The sequence below is a fragment of the Dioscorea cayenensis genome, chromosome 11, assembly GCF_009730915.1.
Source record: "Dioscorea cayenensis subsp. rotundata cultivar TDr96_F1 chromosome 11, TDr96_F1_v2_PseudoChromosome.rev07_lg8_w22 25.fasta, whole genome shotgun sequence".
Classification (NCBI taxonomy): Eukaryota; Viridiplantae; Streptophyta; class Magnoliopsida; order Dioscoreales; family Dioscoreaceae; genus Dioscorea; species Dioscorea cayenensis.
In genome coordinates this window covers 19,084,140-19,102,612 of record NC_052481.1, presented here as the reverse complement: position 1 = coordinate 19,102,612, position 18,473 = coordinate 19,084,140, and the positions used below count along the sequence as shown (strand labels likewise).

Here is an 18,473-nt window from a genome sequence, read left to right as displayed (position 1 = left end):
TATATTAAATCTTAATTAGCACAGTAGCTACTTAATTATTATTGTAATCAATATATATATATATATATATTCCGAGGATCCAAGAAAAAAAAAAAATCAAATAAAATAATACATTCAATAGAGATATCAGGTATGATTGGATGCCCAAAAATAAGAATAGTGTTGTGATAATTATCATACAATAGAATAGAATAGAATAGAATAGGATTGAATAGACGGTGGGATAGGGCTGCATAGCTGCTGATGCCAGCCAGGAAAAAAACCCAAAGACTTCCAAATTTCACCGCTGGATGGATCTCAACGGTTTTAGGCGGCACTGATCCACCTTCATCAATTTGCCCTAATTTCCATTCAATTCCCAATTCCCAATTCCCAATTTGCTGCTCTTCTTCTCTTCACTACGATAGAGATGGTGTTTGGTGATTGATTGAGCGGAGGTGACAGATGGGATCCATTCCTCTCTCGCCAATCTTGTATCTGCTTGGCCTCCTGCGCCTCCTGTGCTTCGTCAATGGCGTCAACACTTCCGACCTTTCTCTCACCCCGATCCCGCGCCATCTCTACCATTCCTGGTATATCTCGTTCTAGATCCATCTGTGTAATTTGGAGGAACTTTGGATTTCTTTGGTGTTATTGTTCATTCCGCCTTTGAATTTGAGTTTTTCAGGCTAGTTTTTTTATTTATTTTTATTTTTTTGTCCTAATAATTCAACCATGGAATTTCATAAATGATAAATCAGCCAAAAATTAGCAATTTTTTTTTCCTTAAATTTGGAATGTGTGACAACCATATTGAAGGAAATGGATTTAATTGGCTGTAAAGCTTGATGAGTTGATCCTTTGTTATGATTTCCAAATGTTGTAGTGATTCTTTGCTGAAAGATGTCAAAGCCTTGGTTAGTCGTCATCCAGAAAAATTAACTGTGAGTAATGTGGCTCAGCTCAATCTCTTACTTGTGCTTATCTTTTTCCTTGTTGTTGGTTGATCATACTGTTTGGAATTGGTGTGACATTGAACAGGTAGATCGGATAAGGGCAGAAGATAAGGGCTATGCTGCTGATATAGTAGTAGTGACATACAATAGTGGCAAGATACCGAAAAATGGCAACTTTAAGTTTCGGATCCTTCTTGTGAGTGTGTAATTACTAATTCATTACTAATTTGGTTTGATCTGGATAGATTAATTCTCATTGAAAAAAATATTTTCTTTAAATTTCTCCTTTTTTAGTTAAAGAAGCATATTATGTTCAAGGGTTGAAACAGCTTTTCTTCCTTTAGTTCTTTGTTTGTTCAATGTATGCGTGACACATTTATGTTATTTCAATGTGGATTGGTTCACATTTTGATGGCTCATATTTTTGACAGAAACATTACTTGTATTCCAGACCTTTGGGCAGCATGGCAGAGAGCTTATTACATCTGAAGTTGCTCTTCGCCTGATTTCTATATTAACTGGGGAACGTACAATGCCAGGCTCAGACCTAAACTTGTTAAACAGTTTCCTTGATAATCTTGTAATAAAGGTAAACAGGATACCAAGGGGTTTTTGGTGTGCTATTTAACATGTAATTTATTACTTATTAGCATGCATTTTTCTTTGCAATGTTCATGGTTATTTCTGTTGCAGTTTTGTTCTCCTACTAGAAGTCAATGGTAAGGATTTTGAAGTCTTAAGTTAGGGTTTGTTTGAGGTTATAGTTTGCTTATTATCTGCTGATGACCAGCCATCTAACCACCTAGTTAACACAATAGATCTTCCAGATGTGCCTTCCCATAGTATCTTCTTGTGATCCCATACTTTTTCCAGGTTTAATTAAAGGATTATGATTGCTGACCTGCTGCCAGTCAACATGGCCAAGACAAAACCTGATTGGCGTCCCTGTTTCCTCTTTTTGATCACTCTTCCCTTATTTTCTACTTATCCATATATCTAGGTTTTTGCATGTCTTTCAAATTGTATTTTCTCATCTCAGTAGTCATTAACAAGTACATATTTCCTTACTAAATATTCATGCCTTCTATTGGGCTATTTTTACACATTTTCATTTATGCCATGCACCGCTTGATTTTGGAGTAACGTATCAGAAAGAAAGCAATATACTGGGAATGATATAGTTTTCACTTTCTAGGTGGTGCCAATGGAAAATCTGAATGGCTGCAAACTTGTGGAAGCAGGAGAATACTGTGAAAGAAGAAATGGTCAGTATGATACATTTTGACTTTTTAAGGTTCTCTAACATTATAACCTATGATGTGAACTTATCAGTTTGATATGTCAGCAGGTAGGGGAGTTGATCTGAATAGAAATTGGAGTGTAGACTGGGGAAAGAAAGAAAAGGTCAGTTTTCTATATATTCTTTAAGAATTTGTTTTATATTGATAGATTTCTGTGCAACATGTGACCAAGGGCTTTATTTTTGTATATAACATTTGGACATCATTGACCATGTGCATGCATCAAGCATGACATATGCATATAATTCTGAGGTTTTTCTTTTTCAATATTTCTTTGAATCAAGTTGTGATTCAGAATATATTTATCAAATTTATGCAAGAGGTTATAGTCTACTGAATGGCAGAGGATGAATTTGGGATGTAATTATTAACAGGCAATGAACTATAATTTTTTTTTTCTTAAGGATTATGATCCTTATGAGGAAAATCCTGGGACTGGTCCTTTCAGTGAGCCAGAGACACAAATAATGCGGAAGCTCTCCCAATCATTTGATCCACATGTATGGGTGAATGTTCACTCAGGGATGGAGGTAGGCCATTTTCTTCTTGGTGCTTCTCTAATTTGGTATTCTACATTACACAATTAATTACCTTTTTTTTCATCAGTATAGTATAATGCTTTTGATCTACCGTCACTCTGTCTCCCTTGGCATCCACTAAATTGTAGCGTATTGACAACTGAACTTGAAGCCATGGCTATCATCTTATGCCTTATGCATGTGGTTCTGTATAGCAGTTACATGTAAAGTTTCATAGTTGGTAATATTGGCCTACTCACCTGGATCTCATTGATAGGTTTGGTGAGTTTGGAAAGCATATGTTATTTAGTATACATTGATGTATCTTTATTTGCTTATTCTACATTACGAACGATTCCATTTCATTGCTGTCCTGTCATCGTAAACAGGTGTTACTTACATTCATTGAACTAAATCAGTATATTTATTCAAAGTCTGTGAACTTTTTATTTTTTATGTTAATGACATATACAAGAAGCTAAGACATTGTTATACAAGTCTATTGTTGCCTATTTTGATTAGTTGCCTGAACATCAACCTATATGCAATAAAAGGGCAATCTGATGTCATGTTTATTTTATTTGTTACTTCTACTGAGAATCTTAAATCGGTGGTGTTCCAGGCTCTCTTCATGCCATATGATCACAAGAATGTAACACCTGATGGACTTATATCACGTTTAATGAGATCATTGTTGGACGACCTGAACTATCATCACTGTCAAAATAGGTGCTTAGTTGGGTCTGGCGGAGGTTTAGTTGGGTTTGTACCGTTAAAACTGATGTCACCTATGCAAGACTAATTGTTTCTAAAAGAATAACCAGAGTCACAAATGTTTAATTTCAGCTATCTTGCACATGGGACTTCCACAGATTACATGCATGACATTGTAAAAGTACCAATGGCATTTACTTTCGAGGTAAGTTCAACAACTAAACTGCAATTGCTATTGATGATGTTCCAATCATCCAAAAAATAAAGTTCCTCCTTGTTTGTCAAGCAGATTTATGGAGATTCCTCCGCGTCTTCCAAAGACTGCTTCAAAATGTTCAACCCAGTTGATGAAGCCACCTTCAATGTACGTAGTCTTAGAAAACAAAGTCACAAAGGTTGCATTTACTAGAATTTCATTACGACTAGCTAGCTAATCTGCATTTTCTTGCTGTCATTCAGAGAGTAATTGAAAACTGGTGTGCGGCATTCCTAATGCTTTTCCAAACCGGCCCGGGCTGGCTGGATCTAGCCCGTCAGGCCACCTTTAATGATCTAAGCAAGTGGGTGTCCATAGATGCTAATGCAGTGGATAGAACAGAAGGTAGTAGTAAAGGAGGGAAGCTTGAGGGACTAGACCTGGGAATGCAAGAGCTGAGGACTTATTTCCGGCTTTTTATGTTATCATCTGTTTTGATAATGTTCATGTTCTGTTCCAGGATATCAAAGAGCAAATGCAGGCCATCAATGTCAAGCATCCCCATCTAAGTTACTTATTTCTTATTTCTTATTTATTTTTTTTTAAATATAATTTAGATATCATTATTATTTATTGATGTTAGTTGATTGAAAATTAGGAAGAGGTGTATAGGCACTTTGTTAGACACTCCATTTGTTCTTGTTGGAAATGGTACATAGGTCTGATTTTTGTCATGTGGGTTTTGTGATTGGTCACGCCCTGCGAACTATTTTTTGTTTAATTGCACTGGTGATAACTGATCTGATATATTTATTTTTCTGTTTAACTGCAATCAAGTTCTGCAGCATTAACTGTTTTATTTGGGTTTAGGACCGGATTGGATTGGTTTTTATTTTTATTTTTAAATGTTTTAACTCATGCAATAAGCATTTATGAAAAAAAAGCATCTATACAAATATTCCTTCCAATCCTTTTTATTTATTTTATTTGAAACTTTTTTTTATTTTTTCATTATTTATTTAAAAAAATTGTGAAGTATTAAATATTATTTTTTAAACTTGTTTTTTATATTTAATATATTTTTATAATTTTTAATAAATTATATTTAATTATACATATTTTAAAGTATATATTAAATAAGGGTAAATTTAGATTTTATATAATTTAAATTGATAATTAACTTCAATCATTTTTTTAATCCATGTTTTTTTTATTTGTTTCAATTTGAGAACTTTTTTCTAGTCTTTTTTATTTATCCATTAATAAATTTATAAAGCATTAAAATATTAATTATTTAAATTTATCTTTTTATATTTAATGTACTATACGTTTTTCAATAAATTTCAATAAATCATATCAATTGTACATTTTATAAATTTTAGATTACCAATTAATTGATATAAATAAATTAAAATGGATAAGTAAAAAATGACTGAGGGAATTATTTTCAAAAATGTTCATCTTATAAAATAATAACCTTAAATTTGTCACAGCACCCAAAAAGCAACTGAAATAAATATTTTTTTAAAAATAATAACTAAGCTATTTCATAAAGCTTTTTCTAACCAGATTTTTTTAAAAATAAGTTAATGAATACATACAATTATCGATACAATATATTACCAAACAATAATTTAATTTTAACATACTTTTATGATTAATATTAATTAAAACAAGATCCAATTGGCTTGACATAAAATTTTTCCCAAAACAAATTTTAAAAGCCAAAACCCTCCAAAAAAAAAAGCTGATCATAACAAATAAATAAATACCAGTATCCATTTGTCAATACTACATTAATAATTCCTTTAGTTTTTATTAAATTAAAGCCAGATCAATTATAAATAATTTTCACACTTCGAGAAATCAAAACCAATCCCCAACCTCAGTATCCAATTTAGCTAAACTTTTTAGAACCATTGGCTTTCAAAATCTCTGAAAATTGTCCGACCAGCATTTATTTATACCATCACATTTCTTTAATCCTGTCATTTGTTTTCTCCCAAAATATATATATATATATATATAATTAACACAACATTAGTTATCTAATCAAAATGGCGTCATTTAATCATTAAGCTACTCTAAAGTTTGTACATCAACTTCTTAAATAACACAGCTACAAAAGTGAACTGAAATGGCCCAGGACTTCAGAACTACTGGTTAAATATCGGATAATTTAGCAATCATGCAAATCAAATGACTCACATTACAAAAGCTCGCCAGGAGATCTGAGAAGCCGAAGAAGTTCTCCGGGATGTTTCCGTCTCAGGCACATCTGATATTAACAGTAACGCGGTAGATTAGTAGTTGCATTTCTACACAGAAGATAACTAACTAGAATCACACAACATATTCATTTTCACCAGAGAATTATTGTTGTGCAATTATTATGTTGGGGATAGAATAAATTGGTTGTATATGATGTTTTTTTATGACTTTCCCAAATAAAAGATAACATGGAGCATGTCACTTCCTAACAGAACTTAATATGCTTGCATAACATTCCTAACATATATTTATAACAACATCAGAACCACATATAGAATTTTGAATTAGCTAATTTTAACAATGAACTGATAGTTTGCAATAATAGTTTCCATACCCATATGAGACGTCTTAGTCCAAGTGATATGTACTTGTACTTGTCCAATTAATCTGTTTCAACTGGTAACCTGGAACGAAGAGTATGTTACAGCAGTAAAAACGACAAAATTCACAAGGACTATCTGCATGCAAATATGAATATGAATAGCAAGGCCATCTATATCTAGAAATCAGAGAAAATAGGTAAACAAGAAGTAATTATCAATAAAATTTTTACCAACCTTGGAGACCTCAGTGGCCGACTGCAGAAACCACCACGGGCCTCCTTTCCAGCATAATCTGCAAGAATACATTTTTGTTCATTTGCATATACCACTAAATTGCATATACAAGCAACACGCCAAACTTAGTATATGCTCGGGATAAAAGAATAATTGCATCTCTGGTTCCAGGTGGTAACAATGCATAAGAATGTGATTAAGTGGAAATGATTTTATTACCATTAATAAAACAAATGTTATATAACTAACTTAGATAAAAAGGAAAATGCCGATCAGGGCACATGTTACATGTAACAAGTTAACCCAATCTAGAAAAAATATGAACATGAACTAGTGACAGAAAGGGGAGGCCACAGAAACTTTCCAGTAGTTTCTAATTCCTATAGCAAGTATAAAAGGAAGCATAATGGGAACATTACTCTGCTTATCATGGGACTATTATAGGAGCCAATTAAGAGATTAATGGCAAATAATATAATAGAATTATTGCAGGATGAACAAAACAGAAGATCATTACAAGCCTAAGCGCTCAGACATGTTATGTTTAGTATATATTTAGTATAAAATAGAAAATTATAAGACAGAAATTAATTTCGTGTAACATCTTTTTAAACAGCATTGAAAAAAAGCAACTCCAAGATTGTGAGGCTCATTTGGCAGAGCAGTGCATTGAGGGTGGCACACTAGTGTAGAAAATTTTTGGAGTGATGGGTAGATTGAAAGTAACAGGGACTTGGATTGTCTACAGATAATACAAAAGGTTTGGCTGAGGCAGGTGAAGCAAAAATTCAAATAACCTCTATTTAGTCCATGTTTCTTGACTCCTTTTCTAAATTTTTTTATCTTTTTATTTATTTATTTATTTTTATTTCAGATCTTTCTCGCATCAGCAATGCTGCCAGCCTGAAGAACTTTGAGGATAAACCAATAAGATTACGCCTGCATTTTTAATTCAATGCTCAGTTCATAAGATGATGATGATGACGAATTCTGCATTAAACTAAAAAAAATGCAAACCAATTATTATTGGTGAATCCCCCAGAAAATTGATTGTCAATCTATCAATTGTAAGTAGCTTACTAAGGAAATCAGTAATAAATTAGTGACAGTTATAACTGTGATCAGATAAGAGAAAGACATTCAGGATGTTAGGCATAGATCAACTAAAATGGGAAAACTTATGGGGCAGAGTAAGCCTTTCTAGGGAATTCAAATTTCACACATACAACCCTACAAACAATTAGGAACTGGGGATCAATGTCTTTATGTCTGATGCCCCAGTGGTTCATTTCATCACAGAGCAGGCTTATGAAAATTAAATACTACAAGCTTGCCGAGAAAGAAAGGAGCATCATTCCTACTAGTCCCAAAGGAAACCAGACGAATACCTAAAATATGGAGTCTGAATGAGTGCATTACATTTTAGCAATTAGCTCATGTGAAGAACCAACCATATCTATTGTGCTTAACACTAAGAAGGATTAATTCATACACAATCACCAGAGCAACTGTTAGAGAATACACATCCAGATCATGAGCAACTGTTAGAGCATACATCCAGATAAAGATAGACAAGCAGGCAATACTGATATTTATTAATGAACAAATTTAAAAATGCAAAAACCTAAAGAAAGTCTTCTAGAACGTCAAAGGCTAATTGCATACCTCATAATTCCTGCAACCATGCGCAAAGCCATTAAAAGGGTCAATCCCATCCAAACTCCCGCAATACCAAAGAAAGAAGGAGCATAAAGCAAACAAATTGAAGACATTACTCCGACCATCATCTATAGAGCAAAAAGCATTATAGCCAAAGCCAAAGAAAGGAGATAAGTGAAATCTCATTTCATTGAATATAAAAGGGATATAACAAAAAATCTGAAGTGCAACTTACAGAAGAATATGCTGCATAAGAAAAATCAGAAACACCATAATGTAGCCCATCAAAAATAAAGGCAAGAGAATTGATGGGTTGAGTGATGCAAACAAACTGTAATAAATTAAAACATAAATTAGGGAACTTGGAAAAACAATCCATGGGATTTAGAATCAAATATAAAAATGCATACCAGTACACCACTTTTAACAATCTGAAGCACTTCTGCATCCTTGGTGAATAACTCCGCAATATTGCTATATGAAGCACTAATGACTATAGCCAGGGCTATACCAGCAAAGACTCCCAACTGAAAAAGGAAATACATTTGCATTAGAAAGAATGAACAATTGATAGATGTAAGAATGAATTAGGAAAATTGATTGGAGAGACATTTATGGTAAGAAAAATGTAGACTGAATTGCATTTAGAAAAAAAAATAGATCGTTATTACCTTTAAGACATAGTATGTAATCTCTTTCACTCTATCGTAATCAAATCTTGCAATAGAGCTCGCAATAAGTGCCTAAAAGGACACAGCATCATGAGCAGATATGATGTAAATCACAAATTAAATCCCACCATAAAAGTTAAGATATGTCAGAAGGACAACATAGAACACGAGAAGACAAGACAACACCTAAACATATAATTAAAAGCACTAAATCATTGAAATCACACAATCACCAAGAGGGGATGAAAATATATGATTACTTTCATATCTTAAAAGTGACAACACAATTAATTCATTAAAAAGTATCATCTTTGCAAAATTTTAGTATATTGATAAAAAAACAACTAATTAAACTCTTTACTTTGACTTGAAGCACAATCTAACATGGATCTGTAGTTCTAAAATAGTGTTTATGTTGCAATGAAACAAGAAGCCAGATCAATCATTGTGGTAATTTCAGCCGTTCTATCAGTTAAGGCTAATGCAGAGTATAGCCCTGCATTATTATTTGACATGGAATCATGTTGTTTCATGAATTTAGGTCTTAGAAGTAGCTTAATAATTTCAGTTTTTGGTGTGTAGAAATGTGAAAGATGTGGTGGGTTTGTTATTTTGAATTCAATTATAAGTTAAGTTTATCGATAAATCTAGAAGCCCATACACATTCTAGTTTAAGTAATTCTTATCTTATTTGAGGTCAAACTTTGCATAGACAAGATCTCCAATCTATTAATTGTGAATCTTTAGGAAATTAATTCAGTTTTCTTAGCTTTATACTACATTTTAAAGTATGTGATTGCTTTGATTCGCTTGTGAAATTGGTTGACAGTAAAAGTGTGGGGTTGTGTGAAAACTTGTTGGGATAATTCTCGAGTAATTGACTAATTGTAGAGATGACCCAACCCTGTCAAAAATATAAATTAAGGGAAGGTGAATTCCAGGATTTGGGACAAAAGGTCCTTACTCCTCATAGAGAGGAATAAGGTATTGATGGGTGCTTCGCAAAGTTTTGAGGAGCTTCTTATTACATCACTTATTCCTCCATCCAAAAACACCCCAAATGTGGTAGCATAGACTAGATTTCTCAACATAAATATAAATAGATATATACTATTTCCAAGATGCACACAAGTGTACAAATATAAGCTTACATAGAATAGAAGTGCAATACATAGCATACCTGAGCAGAAACAGCCAATGCATCTGAAAGGAGGGATACAGCTAACCATACTTGCAAACATATTTGATGAGCAGCCATAGCCAATGGCCCAAGTTGAGCAGCCATTGATGTTCCAAAGGTTAGGGTCAATAAGATAGAAAGAGTCCTTCCAAGCATATAACCCCCTGAGCTCAAAACAACAAATCAAGACTTGCTCTTCTAGAAGGTAACCATATTTGCAATTGCCAAAAGGAAAAATAGGGTAAGAACAGATAATTCATATTCATAAGGAAATGATAGTTACAATAACGAAATAGTGCACAAATTATTAAGCTATCATGCAAACGTATATGAATAGAACAAATGCACATACGTAGGCTTCCTTGGCAGTATAATAGACCGTGCTATCATCTCTAAGCCTTCATCATGTAATTCTGCTAATATTAGCAACGAACATGACCATCTTAAATTTAGTTTCAATGGCACAAGGACGATGAAGTTTGCATAACAAGTACAAGTTTTTCGTAGACACCAAAGGCAGCAATATCATTGAGCTTACATGCATTAAAAAAAAAAGGGAAAAAAAGGGGATCCGAGGGAGAACAGAAAATGCCCATCACTTAACCTGGCAATTATTTTGGACATATGTCTACAGTTCAATGATATGCTAGTAATCTTTTATACTTTAAATATTTTCACCAATTTAGTGGACAGATGGAACTTTGATTTCACTTACACACACACACTAGCATAAACAATAATTTTTGTTTTATTGAAATCCCTATCATACTCAACTTTATCAAATATTAAGCAATTAAAGTATTGCTCCATTTAACAGAGATTTGCGTTTGGTCCTGCAATTAAAGTTTAACTATAACTCTTTAAAATCCATAAACAACTCTGGGAACTCATATGCTCCACATAAGCTCCAACTTAAGCTCTTTTCGTCTGGAAAAATCCCCCCAAAGCATCTGCTCCACATAAGCTAGTCAAGAAGATGAAATACCATGAAAAGTACTGCACATTTAAATATATTTTACTGAAAGCTCAGCCTAAACATTAAGTTCACATAAAACGGTAACATCAAATTTTTAACACAAATTTCATGACAAACATAAACTCTGTTGGCATAGATATTGTCTTCATATTTATTTTGGAGGTGCTTGGTTTGGGAATAAGCTGAGATGAACTAATTTATACCTACCCATTTCTAAATTGTCCAACCAAACACCACCTTTGGAATAACTTGGAATAGCACTCCTTTACCCTTAAAAAATTTAATTAAATAAAAATACAATAATTATAAATATTAAAAAATCATATACTATTATTTATTTAAATTAGTATTCCTTAAGTCAAAGCTTGGCCAACTTTGAATACAAGTTCTTCCTCCAAACCAAATTAAAACTTTAAAAAAAAAAACCCCTCAATTTATTGCAATTTATTCCAAACCCAACAAAACACCTCCTTTATGTTTGAAAATGGGTCAGCGCACAATTAGCACAGCTAGAGCTTAAGACAGGCAGATCATAAATTATGTCTCACTAAATTGCAATGGTGAAGACAACACAATTACTATTCACATAGATCATGTTATAACGATAACAATCTACAAGTCCTTTTCAACTGAATATTAACCTAATAAAAACATTTTAAAATAAGATCAAATGTATTGAATGCACAGTGGGTATGAAATGCCCACGTCTCGCAGTTCACATGCATCTCAATGCAATGCATACTAGGTATGACATGCCCACGTCTCCCAGTTCACATGCATCTCAATACAATGCACACTAGGTATGCATGCCCATGTCTCCCGGTTCACATGCATCTCAATGCTATCAGCTTAAGGTTCAACTAATCACAAAGCATCCATTGCAATCTTTTCATATGAGAGCAGTTGAAGTACCCATATCAGTTCCCAATAGGCAGCTACTGAATTATTGCAAATTTTCCTTAAATGAAAGCCCTTTACACTCTATGGGTTAAAAAATAGATATGACTTGATTTAACTAAATTTAATTTAACCAAAGCAAAAGGATATTCATTTTACATTCAGAAACAGATTAAAGATCCAATTGGCAAATGCTCAACTTCAATGTCTGTGTATCACATGCAAAAGAACCTATGATTATTCACGAGACAAGTTTGAAACTTATGCCAATGTGCTTTTGATATTGAACAGTCAAAGAATTTGTGAATAATAAGACTTACCTGATTTCATATACCCCTCAAATTGTAGATCACCAAATTTGGGAGGTAAAATAACAGCTCTTTTACTGAGACACCACATAAGCGAAAGAGTTGTAATATACCTAGAACATTAATTTCAGGAGATCAATCACAAAATATTCAAATCAACCATTTAAGAAAGCTTAATGCAAAATAAACACACAGTTCACCAAAGCATGCATATAATCACAGGACTATAACTATACCAATATCCTATCACCAATAAGAAAATATAGAATACATGAGAGATTAGTCACTGTCACATGTTATTGTCACTGGTTTGTTGCATTTATTTGGTTAAATACCTAAGATGTGATGTTACACACATGTGAGCGCGTACGCGGGGACACACACAAATCACCAATAAGAAATTACAAAATAAACAAGAGATTAGTTACTGTCACAAGTTATTGCCACTTGTTTGTTGCATTCATTTGGTTAAATACCTAAGATGTAACGTTACACACACACACAGAGTGCAAAGCTAAAAATTTGTGACTAAGATAACCTTAGGTATAATGTATCTGACTGTCGACTGATTGTAGGCAACAACATCTCGCCTTCATAAATATGAGGGCAACTGGCTTTATAACATTCATAGCGCATGCTTACACTAGAAGTTGTTACACTAGAAGCTAATACGGTCTAAGTGTTAATAACAAACTAAAACAAAACTGGTTGTGCAATGTTACATGTTGATACACAAATATGCATTGGATAAAAGAGCATGGAAAACCAAAATATGAAATGTTGATGTACACCAAGAAAGCCCGACAAATCGTTATACAGAAGGCCCGTCAAAACTAAAGCTAAATATTGAAATTAGTTAGCTAGGGATAACAATGTATTGAAAATTTGAAATGCATGTGCTATAAGTTTATAGATGTAACGCAAACTAGGCATTGTATGTGAGCTGAACAGATTCACAAAGTGATCAAAGTTTATAGAAAGACATTTTTTTATTAAGGTATTCAATAAACAGTCAATATCATAACTGAAGTACAACTAAGAATGTCTCAAATCAAGTGATGCAGCCAAATACTTTGAAAATATGATCTCTTTGGATTGCAGAAGTCTTACTTCATGCCCAGTATGTCCATTATTTTATAACAGAGCTCTTGGGAAACATATGATTATTACTGGAAAAAACTTAGGAAGATGGCTTTTTCAGACTTATCAGCTTAAAAAATTAAGCATTCCAAATATAATATTGAGCTCAAGCTAATAAATATATAAATTCCACAGATAAAATGCACCCTCTACTACAAACTAAGGTAACAGACTATTAGGAACCTAATCATGTGCGAATTCTTAAAAGGACCCCAAGCAGCATCTGCCAAGTAGTGAAAAAAATCTAACACTTTCTATGAATCACACTTGCGTAATTGTTGTTCCTTTTTATTCTTTTCTACTTCAAGTCGAAAATCAAACTTAAATCTTCATATAAGCTCTCCAAATACAGGCAAAAGGTTGGGATAAAACCAGTAGTTTTTCATTTCAATATTATCAAAGCATTTCACTTAATTCCCCTGTAACCAGAAATCACAAATTTGAAATCATACAAAGGTTAAGTGAGTAGAAGGCATACTGAGAAGCAATGGTAGCAAAAGCAGCTCCAATTATACCCAAGCGAAAATTATAAACAAGAAGTGGAAGAAGAATGACAGAAGAAAGATTGCCCAGCCCTGCATAAGGAATAATGTTAATGACTTTTTTAAACAGTATATAACGAACAAGAAGATTGATTTAAGCATTCAGAATAAAGTCCAAAAGATAACTAAAACAACAAACTTAAGGAGGTTACACTTTGCAGTTTGCACCATACAAATATGAAATTTTTTTCTTTCCTATTTCTTTTAATTCCAACAATAGGTACCAATGAGCAATGAATTAAATAGAATCATGCTAAGTTCTAGCATGAAGTATGCCAGCATTTAGCATTATATTGTATCTCCAAAGCATACTACAAAATCAAGATGATTGTATATCCTAACTGCATACAACCATAAGAAAATACCTATGACACATACCTTTACTGAAGTATCTGATCCCATGAAATCTCCAACTAATACATACCAATAGGAACTACATAACATCATCAAGGTTGCTCTTTTGAGAAGGCCGTGTTTTACCATTATGCTCTAGAGAACATACAACACTAGAGTTGTACTTGGTTTGCTTGTTTTAATTTCCATTTTCATATTTTATATTTAAAGTGCTTAGTTTGATTTTCTATTGGCAAGTCCTAATTTATTTTGCCTTAGTTTTTTCTAATTAAATACTCCTCAGATAAACTTAGCTTATGTTTTTATTTAAAAAAAAAAGAGTATATATTTTTTGATGAATAATATGATTTCAGGAAAACAAACAGAAAACCAAACCATGAAAAGATTTTGCATGAAACACACCCTGGTAAGCTAGAAGCCTATACAGGAGTTTTTTCTTGCAATATAGAGTGATAATAATCACAGAGCTTGGTCTGGTTATTAGGCATTCTAAGAACACAATGCCAAAGTGGCATGATCGACATATTCCAAAACAAAATTTTCATATACATATCATACAAGAATTAACTCCAATGGAATAAGAGAAAATAAGGAATTATGCGAGCATGACTGTTAGGTCAATATAAATCTAACTCAACCAAAATAAGTAAAGAATTTATCTGATACACTTGCCTATACACAGCAGAGGTGTCTTTGTATCTTTAAAACCACGGAAAACGCCTTGAACAGCCAGAGTAATAACAACTGCAGGAGCACCCAAGGCTCTCAGAGAGAGAAATTGCTGTGCTGCGTATCTCATTGGCGAAATCTGTTCAGAAAAAGCGTGTCAACAAATAATTACGAGAACATAAAATTAAATGCACAAATGAAACATTATCAACTCTCATAATAAATATCAGCCAGCTTCAGGGATGCATATGGATTTTCTATTGGCATGTAGGAACGGATGAACATTGATATATTGGGAATCATGACTTGAGAATAATTTATGTTGGTTAACAAAAAGAACATTTCAGTCCCACCAGTGTCTAATTTATGACTTACAGTTGATATGCCCATCATGCTGAGAAAGATACCAGCTCCAAAATATAAGGCTAAAGCTTCAATGGTACCAATGGCTGCAGCCAAAAGTAAAGCTGTGGAGACAGATGGTAATCGCATCCTCGCTCCTACCTCATTTAAAGTTTCTCCATGCTCATAATTTTCCACTGGAAGTGATTAATCGGATGCCAGATATACAAAATCCCATCAATTTGACCAAAGAGGTTTTTATTGTAAAATGGAAAAATTTTAAAGTCCTCTTATAGAAATGAAAAGTATGAGTTGCAAGCCTACTATCTTATCCATACCATGTTGTCGAGTAGGATTCTTTGCAATGTCTTCTGCTACAAAAGACGTTGTGATGCTAAGAAGAGGAACATTAAAGATCTTTGATATGATGTTAAAAATTGAAATTGAAATCCCAGCAGAAGCCAACTCCAAGGGACCTATAGCCAAAAGCAGATATAGGATTTGAAAACTGGTTCTTGACACACACACACATACAAGGGGGAAAAACAACAACAACAACGACTTAAATAAAAATCAGAAGGAAATATTTGGTTGCCAATAAGAGTAAAGCACAACGTCATTCTTCAATTATATAGATTTCTCCAAGATATAAAGCATTTCAGTGGTAAGAGAACTAAGAGAATACAAAATAAGAAGTCATAGGACAAGTGAGTTACCTAGTCTACCAATATATGCTGTCTCCAAAAGTTGTGCCAGTGGATCAAGAGCTTGTCCGACTACAGCCGGTAACGCAAGAAGTACGAGCTCACTTTTAACATCTCCAGAATCTGCTCGGTCGAGAGGACTTCTGAACAACTTACTAAAGAAAGAAAGCACATTATAGTTGTAGAATGATGACACATCTACGTAGCCATGTTATTCCAAATGCCAAAGATGGATTCAAAATCTTGGAATAATCATAGAAAATATTAAACAAAAAATTATGCTAAAAGCAGCTGATCTAAGAAAATAGATATTGGATGAGTTATGTGCTTCGACCACAAAATTTTTCTCACCTACAAAGACATCTAATTCCAACATTAAATGTTGATTCAAAACCTTGGAAAAATAATAGCAAAAATAGAAAAGAATTATATGCTGAAAGCAACTATCTAAGAAAATAGACATCAGATATTTATTTGTAGGTAAAAGAGCAATGCAAATTTTCATCATTTTTCATCATCACAAATACAAAATCTAAGCACCAAAGCCAAAACAAGTCCAGTAAGCAGATGGAATTTCAAACTACAAATCATACAACTAAAGAGCAGTCACAAATTAGAATATTGAAAATACATATTGCAAGACCTTAATGATGGCAAACCAAGAACCAAAACTAAATGAGAAAAAGATGATTGTTATATAACTTACAGAATGCCATCCTTGAAGCTACCAAAGAGATGATCAGCATTCTGGGTATTGGCATTATAGGGACCTTTATCATAATCTGAACAGGACTGACTGCAGTTCACAGTCAGAACACGTTTTCTGCATGCAGCTGAAGAAGAGCACAACTCAGAATGGTGACTACCTAAACAAGAACTCTTCAGGGTGTTGATTGAGGAAACCCCCTTGACATCCTTTCTCTTGATGTTAACTGAACATCTAGAAACAGGGAAATATTTCCTTTTATTTTTTGCTTCTCCATCAAAACCACCAGCAGCCAAACCAGAGAAAAGTCCATTTTGCTGAACAGCCTTCATTAAGATGAATTTCAATTGGCCCACTTGACATAAATAAAGTAAAATGTCAATTGACAGGAAACTAAAAACAAACAGTTAAAATTTCAAAATCAGGCACTCGACTAAAAAATCAAGGATCATATATCAAAAAATGATGGATAATATATGACCCAAAGCAATAGCAAACAAGTTCCATCACTCAACAAAATATCAACTATATGATCCTATAAAGCGGGAGTTGAATAAACAAACTCTATCGAATCATTTACTAACAGATATTCAGAGATCTTTGTTATTGCATCTTAACATAAAGCCATCATACACTATACCAAATCAAAAAACAATTTTCTCCCTGTCTTTCTCTGGTTAATAATCTAAATTGAGAATCACAACCCCAAATGACTACAACAGCATCTCTTCAAATGGAACGCCATAAAAAATCGCACAATAACAAAATTCCAAGGTCTTCAAAACAGATTGCTTGATCTTTACTAGAGGAAGAAAAACCATCAAAACCACACCCCAAGTAATCATTACTACTAGTTATGCAGTTATTAAAAACACTATTCCTTTCAAACATATCATTCTTTTTCCAAGAAACAATGCATCAAACGCCCCTCTAATCCATCACACCACTAAAATCACCAAAATTCTCTCTTTTTCTTATAAAACCTTAAAAGAAGGGGTTTTATAGCAAAATCGATCGTCTTTCAAGATTTCCTTTCAAGAACGAAAGTCGAAAGCAATCTACAACAGTGAAAAACAAGCCTCAAATGTCAAATCAAGACTCAAAACAATAAAAAGACAGGCAAACCCAAATAACTTATCCGAAAATCCAAGAAATTTAAAACACAAGAAAACAAGGTTAAAGAAAAAACACAAAAATTACCTCCGGCGACGAAATTCTTGAAACCAAAACACAGTTCAAGAAGCAGAGTGGAAGAAGACCGAAGGTCGAGAAAGCGAACCGGATAAGATTCGAATCAATGACTTTCCCGTGCGTCTCTGGGAATGGGGCAAGGTTTGGCTTTCAAGAAACCGAACGAAACCGAACCGAACCGAATCAAAGCGCAGGAAACGGGGAGAGAGAAACCACCAAGAGAGAGAGAGAGAGAGAGAGAGAGATGAAGAAGGAGAGAAGCTGCGCTAATGACAACGATGCTCGTCCGTAGACGCAAACGGAACCAAATCAGTGTCCATTCTTCAACCAAGTGATCACCACTCCATGCTTTTATTGCTAAACTTGTATTTGCATATATGACCCCACAAAACCATGGAATTACATTACATGAGTTTCCTCCACTTTGGCTCATTGCTGGTTATTATTATTATTATTATTATTATTATTATTATTATTTTTCCAAATGCAACAATATAAACAATAGCTGCGAGATTTTAGTCATAATTAGAGGTCCGTTATTATCATTGCATCTAGAAAAATTTAATAAAATCACTTTTTTACTGTAAGACAATGATGGGTTATGAACCTTTTTGATGAAATACAATTGATTTAGTTGGATTA

General features: G+C 33.4%; 2 protein-coding genes across 2 annotated transcripts; one reads left to right on the top strand and one right to left on the bottom strand.

Annotated features, from left to right (window-relative positions):
- Positions 1-207: 207 nt before the first annotated feature.
- On the top strand, positions 208-4,466 carry LOC120271981 (metallocarboxypeptidase A-like protein MCYG_01475). Its single transcript, XM_039278677.1, has 11 exons — positions 208-572; positions 866-923; positions 1,021-1,131; positions 1,387-1,524; positions 2,131-2,200; positions 2,284-2,339; positions 2,641-2,766; positions 3,377-3,516; positions 3,601-3,673; positions 3,758-3,832; positions 3,928-4,466. Exons 1-11 carry the CDS (start codon positions 445-447, stop codon positions 4,231-4,233), a joined length of 1,281 nt encoding a protein of 426 aa, XP_039134611.1. The 5' UTR covers positions 208-444; the 3' UTR covers positions 4,234-4,466.
- A 1,242-nt stretch (positions 4,467-5,708) lies between these two features.
- Positions 5,709-18,150, bottom strand: LOC120271980 (protein DETOXIFICATION 45, chloroplastic). Its single transcript, XM_039278676.1, has 16 exons — positions 17,841-18,150; positions 16,641-16,995; positions 15,947-16,089; positions 15,569-15,706; positions 15,264-15,427; positions 14,892-15,027; positions 13,802-13,898; positions 12,196-12,296; positions 10,003-10,166; positions 8,823-8,894; positions 8,562-8,678; positions 8,387-8,482; positions 8,158-8,279; positions 6,493-6,550; positions 6,270-6,339; positions 5,709-5,942 (listed from the first exon to the last, which is right to left on the bottom strand). Exons 2-15 carry the CDS (start codon positions 16,970-16,972, stop codon positions 6,328-6,330), a joined length of 1,752 nt encoding a protein of 583 aa, XP_039134610.1. The 5' UTR covers positions 16,973-16,995; positions 17,841-18,150; the 3' UTR covers positions 5,709-5,942; positions 6,270-6,327.
- Positions 18,151-18,473: the final 323 nt, after the last annotated feature.